Raw genomic sequence first — 18,434 nt, forward strand, 5'->3', positions numbered from 1 at the left:
CGCTTCAAAGTGCATTAACTTCTGCTACCCCAACACCATGGAGTCTATTATTTTTGGGGCAGCCGTGGCCTACTGGTTAGCGCTTCGGACTTGTAACCGGAGGGTTGCCGGTTCGAACCCCGACCAGTAGGCACGGCTGAAGTGCCCTTGAGCAAGGCACCTAACCCCTCACTGCTCCCCGAGCGCCGCTGTTGTTGCAGGCAGCTCACTGCACTGGGATTAGTGTGTGCTTCACCTCACTGTGTGTTCACTGTGTGTTTCACTAATTCACGGATTGGGATAAATGCAGAGACCAAATTTCCCTCACGGGATCAAAAGAGTATATATACTTATACTATATACCTATTATCCCGCTTATACCACTGTGGCGATCAAACCTGACCTCCTATAATAAAATAATATAATGAAAACATGGCAGCTACATACGGCAGATGGTCAGCGTCTATAAATAACAGCCAAGGTAGCGCTGTCTCCGCCTCTCTCGTTCTCGTGCGTAGGCTGAACGTGACGACAGGTAGAGTGTTTTGCCTTGTGAGAGCGGCCTGGTTTGGTCCTTGTCTCGGACGCTCCGTGAGTATTGCCTAGCCTCAAAGAACTGTCTTTCCATTGTTCGGCAGGTTGATAACTCCACCGAGTTGTTCAGGAGTTTTGTGCGTGTTTGGTCTAGTCAAACCGAGCTCGTGATAAACTTTGCAATAACGAACTGTTTTATCATTGTTCAGCAAGCGATCACGGCAGCAAAGTTGTTGTTCCTGGCCTGTCGGCCTGTCTTGCCCCATTCGTTCCGTGATCTCCTTGTGCTGTAACTGTCTTATCATTGTTTGCAGGAGTCACGCAATGTGGGTAAGCTAGTAGTTTTGTGTGAGTTGTGTGGTCCTTTGGTGTGCACTCCATTCGCGACAGTAGCGAGGTTGTAGCAGCTGGCCCACTTCTCTGTGTTGTCCCGTGCTCTTTAAAAGCGCTCTTGTTGTTTAGTCGTGAGCGGCGTGACTTTAAGTTGAATATAGATTACATAGGCTACTGGGTTTCCTTAGGGGTTTTCCTGGGGATTATTATTTTGCCTTCTGGGGATATTTTTATTTCTACATTTTCCTTTCCTCCGGCGCCGGCCTGCCTTTTTATTGTAATCTAATCTAAACTGTAAACTGAAAGCAATCACGTTTGTGCTCTAGTTTTAGAGAGCTTTTCTTTTTGTTAAGTGATTTTGCTATTTAATGTTATTTTGTTTATTGGTTTATCCACACTGGGAGCTTTGAAGCAGTCGGCTATGTTATAGTAGCCAATTAGTTATAGCCTAAATAAAAGGTCTTGTTTGTGCTGCACTTGAGTAGCTTATAATAGCAGCATAATTTGTTTAACCTGCTACATACTGTTTTGAATTTATTGTGGCCTTAGGCTGAAGAGGTCTTTTTTTGACCCGAAGATACTTTTCCCTCTCATTTTGGACCTTTTTTTCGTCTTGCCTTTTTGCATTTTTTGTCGAGGCTACAGCCCTACAGCCTCCCTAGTGGCCTGACCTAAAAATAGGCTGAATGGACTGCTACTGCTGTTGTGGTGGTTTGTTTGCTTGTGTGGTGTTCATGTGTGTCCTGAACAATATATTCCATTTTGAACACACCTGTTTGCATTTCTTGAAGTCTTTTAGTTAGAGTTAAAACCATTTAATGTTTTGTGGTGCTTTATAAAGCCATTTAGTTATTATTTCTTCACTTTAGTTTATCTTCACTCTGTCTGAGTGGTGGTGGATAAATCCACCTGGCGCCCAACCGTTACGCTACCCCACTGTATCTGTCCAATATGGCACCCAGACTTCTGTCATTCCATTCCCAACCCCACTCACTGGGGTCTGGAATCTCTGGAGTTTTGGAGAGGGACTGCTTCCAGACAAAAGCTGCAGTGTGCAGGGCACGCTTTCCATGCTGGAATAAGGCATGATGGGTCGGGGGGATTGAATCCAGGGATTTGAGGCCATGAGTGAAAAGAAGCTTCCGGGTTTCATTGACTCACTCGACACCGCAGTTCTTACTATACATGAGTACAGTCCAGCGTTTGAGAACTTGCATGTGCACTGATTCCAGTGTGAGGCTGGTTGGGTCTTGGGTGATCAGAATGAGGGCGCAGGTGACTTCTGGGTAAGCTGCTCACGCATTCCATGCTTCACGACACCAATCTTGCTCCACCGGTGAGATCACAACCCATGATTGGCACGATGTCTTCACAACACACTACATTATTGGCTCAATGTATTCACAACACAGCACATGATTGGCTCAATGGATTCACATGTCAACATTTTGCCGCGGAAGGAGTGTGATTTGCGTAGACAACTGCCATATTGCCGTTACAAACTAAGCTCATGCATTTCTATTGAGGATTTTTTGAGTACTGTGTCTCCTCATTAGAAAGTCTCTGGTTTAAGTGTTATTTGACTAAAATGTAATATTGATCCTTAACATGATGCAGAGTACCCCCAGAATTGTCAGACCTAAATTTAAGACTTTTTAAGACCTTTTTAATACCACTTCAGATGAAATTTAATACCTACATCGCACCCATTCGGATAGAATAAATAATATCAAAGGTAAGATTAAACCTCAAATAATTACTATTTAAGTGTTTGAACATGCCAACATGAACATGACAGCAGTGCAGTGGCAACGCAAAGATTTGTCGCGGTAATAACGTGACAATGTCCTGCTTCATGGACAAATTTACACGGAATAGAACCTAGTTGATTTCAGGGATTAAAGTGAAAAAAAAAAAAAAATTTTTTCAGGCCATAAGTCATACGTTGTTCATATCTACCTATAGAGATAGCACCACTTTTGCGGTCGCGACCTATTGGTTTTTAATGCACAAAAAGATGCAAACAGCAAAGTAAAGCACCAAATAAACACCAAAACAAGGCTAAAGGGTACTCTTAAGTTACTATATAATCAATGCCACCTACAGGTGAATGCATAGAACATAAAGTTTTAATCCTATGGTTTTTTTGTAACCTGTAGCCTACTGTCGTTAAAAGTGAGGCCTAAGCAAAATAGGCTACAAGGCTTTCTGTGCGTCATAAACACGACTGATCCCCTTACTCAACATAAAATAATAATGTCGCGAACTGTTAACACGCTCAGTCAAAACCTTCCGTCGCAAATTGTGAAAAACATTGTTGTAGCCTACAAAACAGACGGAAGGCATAGGCTACGGTTTATATTGCGTCACTTTACACATAATGTTAGTTGCATTGATTAAAAACTGTAACAATAATAGTACATCGGGTGGCATAGCAGGCTATCTGTTCAAGTCATAGGTGACACCCAAAATGAATGACCTCCCCTGACAAGAGTTCGCGATAGTAATAAATTGTCTACATTGATGCATGGAAAGAACACAGCCTCCGAATTCGCACATAGAGCTCACAATAGCATATCCAAAAAAGTTAAACGGATTGGGCAACCTCATCAGCTGTCTCGATTGTGTCAGACCGTCCTCCAGACGTGTTCTTTTTTTTTTAAGCAACCGCCCCAGGCCAATGAGACAAGCGTGTAGATACAACATAAACAAAGCGAAACTCATGGCTGACGTATCTTCTTGAGCGATCTCTGATTGAGACACAGAAAGTTCTCAAGAACACTATTAGGTCTTTAAACATTTACCATCACACACATTCATTCATCGGACCTAATATTTGTAGTTGCCTTAAAAAAAGGAAAAGAAAAGGTGATAGACCCCCCCCCCCTCCTATTTTTTTTCTCACCGGATCTGCATCGATCTCAAATATGACATTTCTAAAATCAAATTGACGGAAATCCGTCGTACGACGGAGAACTTTAATCCTTGTCACGCTACGTGAGGATATTACACTAAATCTACTGATCATTTGAAAAATTAAGACCTCCGTGAAAAAATTCCAGACTTTGAAGTGAAATTCAATACTTTTTAAGGCCTTAATTTAGAAAATGAAATTTAATACTTTTTAATACTTTTAAGACTCTGCGGGTACCCTCTGATGACAAGCCTAATGTACTGTAACTTTTCACTGTGGCATAGTTCTGAATTTGTGTTTATTTAAGGCCTCAACAATGGTCCTTTTGGTCACAAGATGTGATTTTTGACACTATAGTGATAGTGACCTGTCCAATCAGCAAAGAAAAAGCATACCTTGGAGGTAAAATATGGGTCTAGGGACCTGAGTAATATTTCAATGTGACTTTTTCAGAGATATTGACAGTTTATGAGCTAAATATGACTATGATACTAGATTTAACATGGAAATGGACTTAAAATAAGAATAATATATCAAAATTGGATTCCTTGTATCAAACAAAGTAGAGAAAATACATTATACAACAATTTAAGACTAAAGGAAGCTGAGATATAACCTTTTTTCTTTTCGGTGGGGGCCATTTTGGATTGTATGGATAACTGCCACTAGGGGGGCCACCCCAACTTGTATCCATGGATTTTTGAAAACCTAGGCCTATACCTAACACCCTGCCAAAAATCAAAAACTTATCCAAAGTGCCCAATCTTTATGATTTTTCACATATTCCTTCCCAGCTATAAGCCTACTCACCAAAACACAAACCCACTCCACTCCATCAATCATAAATTCATTTCTCGGCGATTGGTGTTATTTACCCTAATCCTTGTCTGTTCCTGATCTCTTTGATGGCAGACAGACTCATAATTATAAGGCTCTGGTATGCATATGATCATACATTTTCGACATCTGCAGTGTCAAGACTACTGTCATGAATGATGATCTATTATTCCTTATGGATATTGTTGACCTAACTTGGCTGGAATCCCTTTTACAACATCATGGCCAAATTCTATTTTGTAATGTCCAAAACTTCAGTCATCAAAACAACAAGTGCATTTAAAAGGTATCTATTTTTGATGGTATCTATTTTTAATGTACTTATTGCTTTATTTCTCTACACTTTAATTAAAAGTGGTTGTTAACCTACAAGTTGCTCTTTAACTGAGAAATATGTAACAAATTACTTACGATGGACCTTTCACCTAAGTAAGAAGGTGTAAAAATCAAAATCATAGCTTAGTGTTATGCTGAAACTATTTGCATTCATCAATATGAATGAAATGATTTGTGAACCACTGAACCACTACGGTAAACTATTATATGGGTCTGTACAAAACGGAAGTTAGCTGTCTGCTGCCTTCAGCTCTCTACCGAGTCACTTGCCGTAGCAGGCATCAAGATAATGGCTACAAACTTTGTTTCGGACAGCCTAGCAAGATAGCAACACAGAACGCCGTTGTCAGGATACCAGAAAGAAGAATAACATAACGTTCGACTGCAGCAATAGTTGCTCACAATTAAATAGAATGTTTGACGTTGAAGGCAGCATGAAGGATACATCAAAACGAAGGTATCTTAGAAGGCTGCATTTCATCGAAATATTTGATTCGGACATGCCTCAATGCCTCGCTCTCCTGTTAGATATCTTAAAAGGCAGCATTTTTCCCTGTTTTGTACAGACCCTATCTACCAATGCTGCTGTGTACCCCCTTTCCCTCAGCTATAATCTAAAACATTATGGCATTATTGATAAGTTCTCCGTTTCATTGATTACTTTGAATGCTGGACTTGCCCATATCCCTCCTTCACTAACTCTGTATCATGTATCATTTTTTATGACAGTACCTATATATCTAGTACCCATGTTGCATGTATACTGTATCACTGATATATGATGCATTTGTTCTCAACAGACAATATCAGGAACAGAAAGCACATCTATAACATCGTTGATCATGTGAAGTGCTTGAAAAAGAGATGTTATCTAAATTTGTAAACAAGCCTATCCAATATCTGAAATTATAAACTAAATACAATTACTGCAATAGATTATTTATGAATGACTAAGTGATGAATCCTGCATAAATACATTACCATGTTTTGTTATTACTTCTATGCGAAGATTGATGAATATGTCAATTACAGCAACAATATCAATCAATATGCTGAGAACAAGATATATCAGTCCCCAATAATTGTAGTAAAACCCTGCAACAAAGAATATTACAAGGCACACAATACATGACAATATTAAACAAATATTTTGTGAATATTTTGTGAAAAGTCTGAACTGAACTGGGTACAAAACACTGCATAGATAGCTAGAGGACCGTGAAGAGCTGTTAACTTTGACAAAAAATGGATGAGATTAGAATCCTAGAAATTGATTACTGAGCTAGGCTTATCACCAAAGTACAAAAATACATGGGATCTGGAAATTTTACTTTGCAATTTTATGTAAACAGTGCATTATACATTTCCGGCAGTAATACCCATTCACACCATTGGTAATATATTAGTGATGTTTGAAAATCGGCACTACATGATCAACTGAAGTGTCTTTTTTTATTTCTGTTACCACAAGATCTACAGACTTCATACTATAAAAAATAAGAAAAAGATTAGAAAAAAAAAACACACACCCTTTGTTTCCAAGTTATTTGTGAAGAAAAGCAACCAGGTTTCTGTGAATATCGACACAGTTACACACCAAAATATTACGATATCCCAACTCTTGACAAATCTGTCATCTGAGTGTAAAGTTGGAATTCCAAGAACCTGAAATAAGAACAAAGCGCAATTATATGGCATTAACAAAGGTAATATACCAGTAGATAACTGGTAGATAACAAACAGGCTACAGGCTAACTTTTTACATTGGTTGCACTAGTGCAATAGTTGAACCCTTTTCATTTAGGTGCACAAGCACTTAATTTAGGTCAGGGGTCGACAACTTTTTTTGCCTGGAGAGACACTTTTACCAATTTTTTTTTTTTTTAATCTCAGAAGAGCCACATAAAGACGGTTACAAGAAAAAGTTTGGATATTTAATGTACAGTTAGGGACCGTTCGTTATTTATAAACGGGGTCACCGGAGGGATTTTGAGTGCTTCAATCAAAAGTTGCATGACCCTCCCCAGCCTGCAAGAAAATTTTCAACGACCCTCCAGCAGTCTTTTTAAAAAGACATGACCCTCCCGACCCAATTGTCGATATCTTCCGCCCGGCTGTAAAGCTATGAAAAGACATCGACTTAAGCAATCTTTCTAAACTCACCCTCTGCTTTCTGATCTTACACATCACACTTCACCAAGATAGTAGATTTACTCACTAACATTGTTGTGGAAACACAATAAGCATGGAATCTAAATGCACACTTCCTGCAACTGCATACCTACTTGAAATAAGTTACTCCTCTAGTAAGTATTCACATGAAATAAAACAATAAAACATTGAGACCATTCAACAAAGCACACTGGGTAATAACAAATTCAACACATGAACTTGTTGCTATGGACTCGTCTCTAGGCTTCCTCAGTCATTGTAAAGCTGCGAAAGCTGAACATTGTTCAAAACTCAATTTCTCAGACGAAGTCAATTTGGGAGCTTGACTTACACTCCTTCTTTCTCAAATGACTTGAAAAGGCCGTTTGCACAATTTCTAAAAATAATCACAGGGACGAAAAAATACCTAACATGCCAAATTTTTTTCGGGTTTAGGCCTATCATTTTAACTTTTCCCCGCTGTCTTGCCGTTTTAATATTTTCCGTAGAATATCCCATATTACTGTAATACTCTCATAACATTAGTCCTGCATTCTGGCCTGTGTGTTGTCCTGTTGTTACCCTTGCCCTTCCAGAGAAACAGATGTATTCAAATCATCGTTTTGCTTGCTTAAATGCGAACTCAGAGTGATGTTAACCTACAGTAGGCCTATTTAAGTTAACGACGTGGTTGTCGTGAGAGCACGATTCATTGGCGCTTGCAGTGTTAGGCCGTGGGCTATGTCTATGTGCACACCTGCCAGGCTAAGAGCCAAAGAAAATCCCCTGTATATTCACTCCAAGTTGGCCTACCATAACTTACCAACTCTACACTGTAGACCATAAACTGGCTATTTATATGACCAATGTATTTGTTCAACTGTATGAAGCAGAATTACGCACTACTTGGAACGTAACACATTTTTGTTGGCAGGAGAGAGAATGACAGCGATTAACAAATTGCACTTGTTGCTGGTTACCAATAAATAGGGCCTACTATATATTTTTTGCAAACAACAAAACAGAAAGGATGGAGACAGCAAAGCTAGAGATGGGCAGGAACAAGGTCAATTGGTAGAAATGCTTGTCAAAACGTTAGGAGCTGGATGTGTGGATGAATGAAGCATGAAGTATGCTTTGTAAGCATGCACACTGTTTAAAGTTAGGCTAGGCTACACGGTAAACTAAGTAAACCAAAGTTAAATTTAGCTTTTTTAGGGCTGGATAAAGTTGACCAAATGGATATAGGCTGTTAGGCGTGAATAAAGTAGGCTACTTTGTTGCTCAAACCCTTCCAACGTGGGGACATTTTCCGTATTTTGTGTGAGAAACCTGGGAAATCTCCCAGCAAAATTTTCAATTTTCATTGTTCAATGTTGACAGAGCTATGGAACGAAAGAGAACGTTATATGGCGACAGAAATCAACAAGCCACTTTGATTTTTTTGCTGTTTTCATTAATACAAAAGATGGGTGACCCCCCCTCCTAGACAAAAAAAAGTTAGGTGACCCTCCCCTCAACAAAGATGACCCTCCCCTATTTTCCTCCGGTGGCCCCTTTTATAAATAACGAACGGTCCCTTACTTTCATTCAACAGAGGATTTTTAAATACACTTTCTACTAGTTTTAAAAGTAGGCCTAATGTGCAAGTAACTTGAAATGTAAAGTGGAATGACAGAAGTATAGGCCTTAGGCTTCCCATGTAGGCTAAACACCACCCCCTATTTTTCCAGTGTCCTTTGGTATGCAAAGTAACATCATAGTTAACAACACAACACTCAATTTTCGTTGGCATGTCATTGGCGAAATTGAACATTAGGCATACCAGAGATTAGATTTGGTGATGGCCTTGGAGTCTGGCTGGCTCATATTCAGTGAGGTGAAGTTTCATGCAAGAATTGAGGCTGCCACCATTTAAGGGCAACTCCACGCAAAACTGTCATATCCATAACGCCAACTAAATACCATGGCATTGTGTTGCCGTTATGGATGTGACAGTTTTGCGCGAAATTGCCCTTAACCGTGAGCGCAGGTTTGTCTTTATATTTTTCATATGTGAGAAAGATTTCTCACATGCAAGTGGAACCGAACAGGGTTAACACAGCAATACTAACTCGTTGCAGTGTGCAATTTATAATGGGCAGTTCATTTCGCGTTTTCAGAATCAGTCTTCGGATGGAAACTTTCCCCATTTCAACCAGCTTGTGTTCAATCGCTTTCAAAGCTGTGGTCATGAGCGTTTCCTTTTGACATTTTTTTTCTTATCTAGCCTACAGCAAGCGCACACATCAACAATAACAATTAAAGTGTTCTCGTTGACTGAAATGGAGGGAAATCGGTGATTTTGTTTGATATTGACATGGCAACGAACTGCGAATGTAACAATATTCAAAGATCAAAGAGCCACATGCGGCTCCGGAGCCGTGGGTTGCCGACCCCTGATTTAGGTGAACCCCAATTTTTTAACACAGCCTTTAGTTGATTGGTTGTCACCGGGATGCAGTGTTAAGAGTTCAGTAAGTGACAGCTGCAGGAAAGAACCTGCTGGTTCGGGTGTGGAGAGACCTGTAATGATATCTACTGCACAACGGGAAATCATTTAAAGGAATCTAGTTGCAGTCTTGTAAATAGTGACCCTGCAAGATCCCTAGTCGTTGCAAAATCATAGTCTGTGACTTAAAACTCTATGACTTGTCTTTAGATGTGAGAGGGTCTTTCAAAAATCTTTTCCAAATCTTTGGAAAGTCATTCAGTGTAAGGAGGGCTTATAAGACTAAAACACAAGACAGACTCAGACTGACTTAAAACTGCTAGGATTGCCACCTTAGATTAAACGATCTAGATGACGGGAGCGCACCACGACTCCAGTAAAACTACCATGATTTTATGCTGACTTTGGAAATTTAGTCTCCAACTGTGAAATCGTTTGAAAATCATATGGTGTAAGGCCAGCATTAGACATCATTAAAAATGTCACAATTGTATATTATTGCGCATTCAAACATCACATGTAACAAGATGTTCATGTGTAAAACTGGCATATTGGTAGCCTGAAGTCATACTCAATTATATTAGAATTTGAGTCTGATACTGCTCCATTGGGATCACAGGAGCCACTCAAAGGCAGAGGACAAAAGTGTGTTGAGCAAAACGTCTGCATTTCAGACTTTTCCGTCCCCACGAGAATTTAACAGGTGTGATAATTCAATCCCTCTATGGCAGCGGTTCCCAAACTTTTCCTGCGGCCCACCTTCTACATCCTGATTTGGCTTGCGTACCCCCACCATCCTAGCCTGGGTGCCATTCCGAACTTAGTCCCACCCCACGGGAAGTTCGGTCTGGCATTGCTCCATTGTGGTGGAAGTATGCTCGCCCTAAATCGGGCGGACCAATCAAATCAGGCTTTACGATGGACAGGTGAGCAACAGCGCCTGGTCTATCACGTCATCTGAGCACGCTTAGATTAGGCTTATGTTTGAAACAAAAAAGCTGTGGCTAGAAGGATACATGGCTTTTAAGACCCCATATGGAAAATTCATATTATTTAATGAGGTTGTATTACTGAAAACGATTATTTCTGAAAACTTTGGCCAAAGTTGAGATGTGGGAAAACTGGCGGTTTCACTTTCATCAAGGGAAAACAGCGCTGTTGCATTGTGACATGTTCCCTCGTTCGTTTGAAATCTCTGATTGACCACCTGTTCAAGGGTGGCTTTCCCAGCTGTTTAACATGTTTGTAGCATATCACTGTTCAACAGAATTATTTTTAAAAACGGAGGGGATATATGAGCAGAAGGATGGTTTGTGTGTTTTCTTCCTACACCTCACGGTAAGCTATTTTGTTGCTCTGATTGGTTAGGTCTATCCAATTGAATGCAGAGGCATTCCCTCCATGTATCGGTTGAAACACGCCCCATAATTACGTCCCAATGGAGCAGTATCAGACTCATATTATGACTAGAATTTGAGTATGACAACGTCAGGCTACCACCATCCGACACATAAAAAAGTAACATTCTATTGACGCATTCCAGGCATCATTTTTATTTAGTCGCCCTACATGATAACAAATAACAAAATCAAAATGTGCAACTGGTCTATGAGCTCTCACGCTAAAAAAAACAGTGTGGAGAACAACATTAGACTGGTTAGATAGCACCTCACTGCAAACCACGCACTGTGGCTTTGGGCAGTCTGTCTCCCAATCCACGTGAAGCCTAGGGCTATATTCATCATACTTTCGTTTTCTTCGTGCAGTCTTTTCTGGCTCGTCCTTTCTTTTATCCCCCTGCGCTCCACCTCCATCAGTCTACCCCCCATCCCATTGCATCGTTACCTGTCTCCTGCTCTGTTTTCTCCATCCTCTTCGATCGCTTTAATTAGGCCTTTTGGACAGTGTCCCTGTTTTTAGCCAGTTTTCCATGTTCGCATAGCCTTCTACCTAGCACCTAGCCTATATTTTCACGAAACTAACGCACCAGATATTATTTTTTAATGAAAACATAGCATATTATAGAGTTTACAAATGCTTTCCTTTAGTTTCACGTTTCCATATCATTATAACCGGATTCAAAATTATTTTTTATTTATAAATTAATTAGATTATTAATTAAGTAATCATTTGTAACACCTTTCTGACATTGCCCTTTTCATCTCGCGTACCCCCTAGTGGCAGCTCGCGTACCACCGGTGGTACCACAGTTTGGATATCCCTGCTCTATGGCAAAGGATATTCATAATCCGCTTTTGATTTCCTAGCAAATTCCTGCATGGTATCCAATTCAAGGCTCACATTGCATCCCAATTTGTTCGAAAAAGAAACACTTTTTAGTTCATTGCAATGCAGTAAAACGTTTTTGTAGAGAATCATCATGAGAGCACACACAGGTAACACGCAAGCTCGGGTCGAGTCAGGTCAGTTTGTGTCACAGATATGAAGCGCAGAAAGGTCATTTTTTATCACTAAATAAAAATGCCATGTATTTCTGTAAGGCACACACCACATATTTCTGTGAAATTGCTCAGCCCTAAAATCCCCCTTCACCATGGTTCTTATATTATCAGATTCAGGACAGTCTGGCCTGAAAGCATGTCCAGCTGGGAGCTTGCTGTGGTAAGATACATTTCAAAATGTAAGAATTGTATAATATGTTTTTTGTATTTTTATTATTTAAAAATCAAATCAAGGCAAATATTAATACATGACATGACATTGTGGCAGGTCTGGGTAGCCTAGACTCTGCTGAAAAAAACAATATAATATAGCATGTGATTCTAACTAAAGGTAGTGAGAATGCCCTGAAAATAGTCTCGGGTTAATAGGGTTAACAGGGACCCAAGATGGCATTAGTTCAGTGATCTGGAGTTGCTCATTTTAAAGGCACTACAGTGGTAGTGTGTGCCGAGTATGGCAATATGGCCAGTGGGGAGAGTGGCTACGATGTAGCAAATACTGGCCTAGTGTGGCCAGGGTGTGCTGGGTTCGGCAAAACTACTCCCAGTGGGGAGGTTGTGTGTTTGTATGTTTATGTGTTTGTTTGTTACTATTAATTTGGCTTAGGCCTAGCCTTCTTCATACTTTAGGTTTGTTATTGTCTAGTTACACAACCATATGCCTGTAGGCATTTTAACATCCAGGCGTAACTCATGTCACAACGCAAAAACTCTGTTTTCCCTTAATTACATGCAAAAGTGAAACCAGAGTTTTCCCCACATATCCACTATGGCTGGAGTTTTAATTAATAATAGAAATAATAATTAATAATAGAAATAATAATTTTCAGTGATAAAACCTCAGTTTTTGTGTAAATGAAAGGCCAAACCGCATGGCCAAACCGCATATAAGCAATTTTCCTATGTGTAAACAGGGTCTTAGAAGCCACCAACTACAGCGTTTTTGCTGCAAACAAAATCAACCAAAGCGTATTCAGATGACATGAGAGACGAGGCACTGTTGCTCATCTGTCCATCATCGTATAAGGCCCAATTTCATTAGCCTGAACAGCTCTGGGTTCGGTTTCCTGATAATGATGGATACACGCACTTACGAGGGTTTTCTACGATTTATCTTACGATCGTTCGTTTGGTTTTTCCAACAGTTTCCCGAACTTGCTCGTAGCGTGAACGCGTGTGCCCTGCTCTTAAGGGGAGCTGTCCACGTTAATAGTTCTGAAATATCCTCTAATTTGATGGTGATGTCAGGTGACTGCACGGCACAGCTATTAGCCCCACCATTTAAACTTCGGATCTACACATTAATTTACATCAATACGAAAATAGAACACTTTGACATCCGCATGTAAGCATCCCAAATAGGCTATATACCACACACAGACATAAATAATTTAAGATTAGATTGTTGCACCGTTCATGTCTGTGTCACTTAAGAAGACGTTCGAAGATAAGAAAGAGGTCGAGTAAGAAAGTGAGGAAATGTGTAGGCTAGGCTTAAATAACATATAGGCTTAGATTTTGACGCAGCACAGACTAAACCATGTTCCTTTCTCTGCTTTTACCTCATAGGTCTAATAAAATATAGCATTCACTTAGCAATGATATAATGGCAAACTATTCTGGTAACGTCTCGTTTCATAACTTGATTGCATTTTTGTTTGCTTTTAATCACATTATGACCATTAAATGTATGCTATTTTGCAGGCTAAAATCTGATTAATCACAAGTAAACACAGTAAAGAACGTAAGTTGGATATATTCTAAGCTGTAACTCCTCTGTATGTCCTGTTGGTGACCTCAGTGAGAAACCTGTATCTTAGCCGGTAACGAGAACTCTGGAGCACTCGTAGATCCACAAGTGTTTTCACGACGCTCTTAAGCTACGATGGTTTCGGGAAACAGTCGGCAAATCTTAAGACCTTTCGTAAGAAGGACTTTACGATGCTCTTAGGCTTACGATGCTTTCAGGGAACTGGGCCCAGGTTCAGTGGCCGGTTGCACAAAGCACCTTAAGTTAAGTTTTTCCCTTAAAATCTGATTTAAGGGTCCCTTAAAATAAAAACGGTTGCACAAACACCCTTAAGTTTTCTCCTTAAGATTTCCTTAACATTTTCCCTTAAGTATTTAAGGGTTTGTCCTTATCTTGTAAGAAATCCCTTAAACCGTTGCACAAACAACCTTAGTAGTCTAACTAAGGGGAAAAACCTAAGGGACATCTGATAAATGAAGTATATTAACTACTTTTGACAAATTAAAAATAAAACCTCTCTGGTATGCTTACTCTGTCAAATAGGCCTAGCTTCTATCAGAAACATGCCGTATTGTTATTGTGTAGTTTACGTAGGCTAACGTTAACAATTCATGTGGAAGTCTTGTTAGCCTATGAGCTTCGGTTCAGTTCGCTAGGCAAAATGTTGCACTGCACGGGTGCACTGATGACAGTCAGGATCATCTCTAACTTGCCAACTAGTATTGTTCAGTTCATGTATTTAACATGCTTTACTTGCTACCTGGATAATTCTGCGAATATTATTAAGGTAAGATGAATGATAAGATCATTAAGCTTTACTGTGTTCGGTGGGTTAACGGCATCGTGGCAAAGGCAGCCACTGTAGTAGGCTACAGCTGTTGAACAATCTCTGTGGAAACTATAGAATTTTCGTGCCAGAAAATCCCTTTCAATGCAGTAAATTGCTTAACGTTTCTCCTTAACTAAGGAAACATTTTAAGGTATTCTGTGCAACATCCTTAAGTAAATCCCTTACCTAAGGAGAAATTAAGCCTTAAGGGTCATACTTAAGGGAAAAACTTAAGGTGCTTTGTGCAACCGGCCACAGGCATAGTTGCTCCACAACGGAAAAATTCCAGACAGAACTTCCCGACCTCAAATGTTGTGGGCGGGGCTAAGTTTGGCTGGTTTCCAGGCTAGCAGAATGGTGAAAATGAAAACAAAACACAGGTATCTGATATGGGTCACTTTCAGAAGTACATGGAAATCAGCAATATAAGCAAAAAAAAAAAAAAATGTGACTGGGTATCAAGCTCTTCAGTTTAATGAAGCCTACATTACATATGAGCAAAATCACAGAATTCCAGAAATCACAGACCTCATCTTTAAAATAGTCTTTAAATATACCTTACCTTTTGTTTATCTGTAGATGATTTAGATAATGAGGGGGCATTCTTCAACTGATGAGACATGAACTCCATAAATAAATTCAATATCCGCTGGTCCTTTGGCTACAAAAGAACATTTGAAAAATTGATGCTGTTGAATTATTAAACGATTCACATACAACCCCATTTCCAAAAGGTTAGGACACTGTAAAATGAAAATAAAAACAGAATGTTCTAACTGTTACAGAGACCAAGCCCTGCTCTTTACTCTTAACACCTGCCCAACAATATCCCAATGCTGCAGTGTGCATAGAGCAAGCTTAACTGATTTCTGTGGATTCTGTTTTCACTGTTAGGGCAGGGTTCTTGATGACTTGATCCGTGGACTGAGAGCGAGTAAATACCAGGCTGGTCTTAGCACACACTTAGCACAAACTGGTCATTAGTAACTCCAATATTCCACTTTCCATATAATGCTATACTCAGACAAAATTTCACCAGAAGTCAATTCTTAACAAAACTGTTATCAATTCTCTCAAATTTCTCCACCTCTAAAACAGAAATTTCACAGACAAAGGCCACCTGATGTGTTGCAAGAGCTCAAACTGTAAGCACCACAACTTAAGCTTGTCAGGCAAGAAGGTTCTATCGATGGACTGGACTACCCTTACAAAATGTAAGGGCTCTATTATGATGGTCAAAAGTATGGCGCAAAGTGTTCTCATCACGATGCAAAGCGTATTCCTATTGTACACTCAAGTTTTTTTGCTATGCCGGTCTCTTTTATTGAGCAATGCGCTCAGGGGTGTGGCAATTAACAACCTAAGGTGGGGTCTGGCGCATTATCTAAAAAAATCGCTATCTTACACCATCTAAAAAGCATTACACCACTGACCAAGAAAAACCTGGTCTATAGCGAAAGGCGCATATGAAGCACAGCTGAAGACGGGCGCAGGAGATATTTGGAAAGTGAGGGGAACCCAATTGTGAACACAAACCCATAGTGAGATTAGATTTCCAGTTATCGGATCGCCCACTCTGGCCCACTTTTGGTCATCAAATTTTAAACTTGCCAGTAGGGCCTACAGTGGGCAGTGCTTCGACTTGGCCGGCTTCACTCGTGGTCCGCGCGCGGGATCACGCGACTTTAATTTGTATTTTTCCAGTGACGCTGCAACAACCGGCAGAGGTCTCAAGTGAGCAGGGTGTCTCGTAAAAAGAAATGGAGCTGGAAAACCCTAGACAGACTTCACTACAGACTTTAGCAGACTGGTTTAGAAATAATTTAATAGCCAGAAATATGCCTGCCCTGCCCTAATAAAAGAAATATTTGGTTAACGGCGAGTGAATCCGTTTGCAGCCCGTGAGAAGAAACGCATGGGACAAATTAAACATTCTGGTTTTCTCCGAGTGCAACGATGATAGACAGACATCATTTGGACAAAATTTAGAGCATATTAACCTCCGTTGCTCAGCCAAATGCCTTTCTGTTACGTCCTGTTATCATGGAGTTACAGGCGATAAACTATTTTTGATGGTCACAAGTTTACTTCATTAGCGTTTATTTTTATTTTTTTGATTATTAAAGAGTGTTTTTCATTTAAAGGCTTGACTTTGTGCTTTTTCAGAAGAGCATTTAGTGCTCTCCCCAATCCCAGACGTTCACATTGCATGTTTGTTTGTAATGGATGCAACCACGAGATACGCTTGTCATAGGCGCCGATACCGTGGGTGCTCCGTCTCTCGGCACCCACTGAAAACATCGAGCACCCACGTGTGCCAGCTTACAGTCCCGGCTAAATTTACATTAATTTAAAATCAAACATCGCAGTTTATGTTAAATTCAGCATCTCTCATAATGTGATTGGATATGTTGCTGTCAATTCCCTACTCCATATACTAACCACCAATAAGAGCGTCTCTCGTATGACACTTTCCTGACACTTCCCACCTGAAGAATTAACGCAAGGCTTTGTCGGGTCTTCAGCACCCAATGTTTAAAATGTATATAGCCCTGACAAAGACATTCGAAAATTAAGAATGTTTATTGACTGAAAAATACATTACTTTTTGCAAACTCCCTTCATTCAACCCTTGAAGACATTGCGGTCTGGTGCGCTATGTAGATAATTTCTTGTACCATTTCTCAGAATTTAGGTCTACTAGGCCTACTGTCCACTTGTCTCTGAACTTCCCTTTTGTCTTGTCCTGTCTGGAAACCTTTGCCTCGCTGACTGCCTTCTGTGCTTTGACCGTGGACTGTGCTTTGACCTTGAATTGGATTACCCTGAACAAACTGTTGTTTGATGAACTTTGAGTTTGCCTTTTGTTCTCTGTTGAAATTGATCCAGTGTTTGTGGTTCTACTTGATAACAGCTGAGTTTGCTTTGTCTGTTGACCACTTTCTAAGTTACTGAAATTATTAAAAACCTGAACTGCATCTGCGACTGTGCTCTTCACTCCAGCCTGACATCTAAGCCCGATCTAAGTAGCACAGCGGATGTAGAGGATCTTCGAGCTTTTGTTCAGAGACTTGGGGTAACTGTACACAACCAGCAAGATGGTCTCCAGAAGATGGAGGAAGCACTTAACCAGATTGGTCATCGAGTGAGGACTTTGCCTGATCCTAAGGGCTCTCCTTCCCCTACCTCCTCCACCGTCCACCTGTCTCCTCCTCCATCTTTCTCTGGTGAGTCAGCTACCTGCAAAGGCTTTTTGTTCTTTGATCTTTGAATTGCAACCAGCAAACTTCCCCACTGAACGATCTAAAGTTGCGTACATCATCACACGGCTAATTGGAAAGGCCTTGGATTGGGCTACTGCCTTATGGACCCATCGACACCCAGACTGCTCATCCAGTGAAATATTTATGGATGCCATTCATCGAGTCTTCGATGACGGCCTCACTCAACGACTGGCCGCGTCTCGTCTGTTCACACTCTCCCAAGGCTTACGGTCAGTCACAGAATACGCCATCGAGTTCCGAAACCTGGCAGCTGAGACTGGATGGGAGAATGAAGCGCTGGTGACTGCTTTTTACCAGGGGTTAAGGGAGTCCCTGAAGGATGAAATGGTGAATTGAGACTGGGGTGAAGATTTGGATGACATTGTCACTCTGGCCACAGCTTTGGATAGACGCATGCGAGAAAGGCGCAGAGAACAAAGAGAGTTCCGCACTCTTCTGCCAAACCGGGCCCAAATGTCTCCACTACCGTTACCAACACCACCTCGGCCCAGCTCCCCAGTCGACCATAACGGTGAAGAGCCAGTGCAGCTGGGC

At 40.5% G+C, this 18,434-nt stretch overlaps 1 protein-coding gene across 2 annotated transcripts in view; it reads right to left on the reverse strand.

Annotated features, from left to right (window-relative positions):
* Window positions 1-18,434, reverse strand: part of LOC125310257 (cyclic nucleotide-gated olfactory channel-like) — a 187,679-nt gene that overhangs the window by 71,310 nt on the left and 97,935 nt on the right. For both annotated transcript variants that reach the window (XM_048267491.1, XM_048267502.1), the window contains exons 13-15: window positions 15,179-15,277; window positions 6,463-6,598; window positions 5,915-6,028 (exon numbers count right to left, since the gene is read on the reverse strand). In XM_048267491.1, the coding sequence (XP_048123448.1) occupies window positions 5,915-6,028; window positions 6,463-6,598; window positions 15,179-15,277 (349 nt within the window). The remainder of the gene's footprint in view (window positions 1-5,914; window positions 6,029-6,462; window positions 6,599-15,178; window positions 15,278-18,434) is intronic.

Source organism: Alosa alosa, chromosome 2 (assembly GCF_017589495.1).
Source record: "Alosa alosa isolate M-15738 ecotype Scorff River chromosome 2, AALO_Geno_1.1, whole genome shotgun sequence".
In the NCBI taxonomy this organism is placed as follows: Eukaryota; Metazoa; Chordata; class Actinopteri; order Clupeiformes; family Clupeidae; genus Alosa; species Alosa alosa.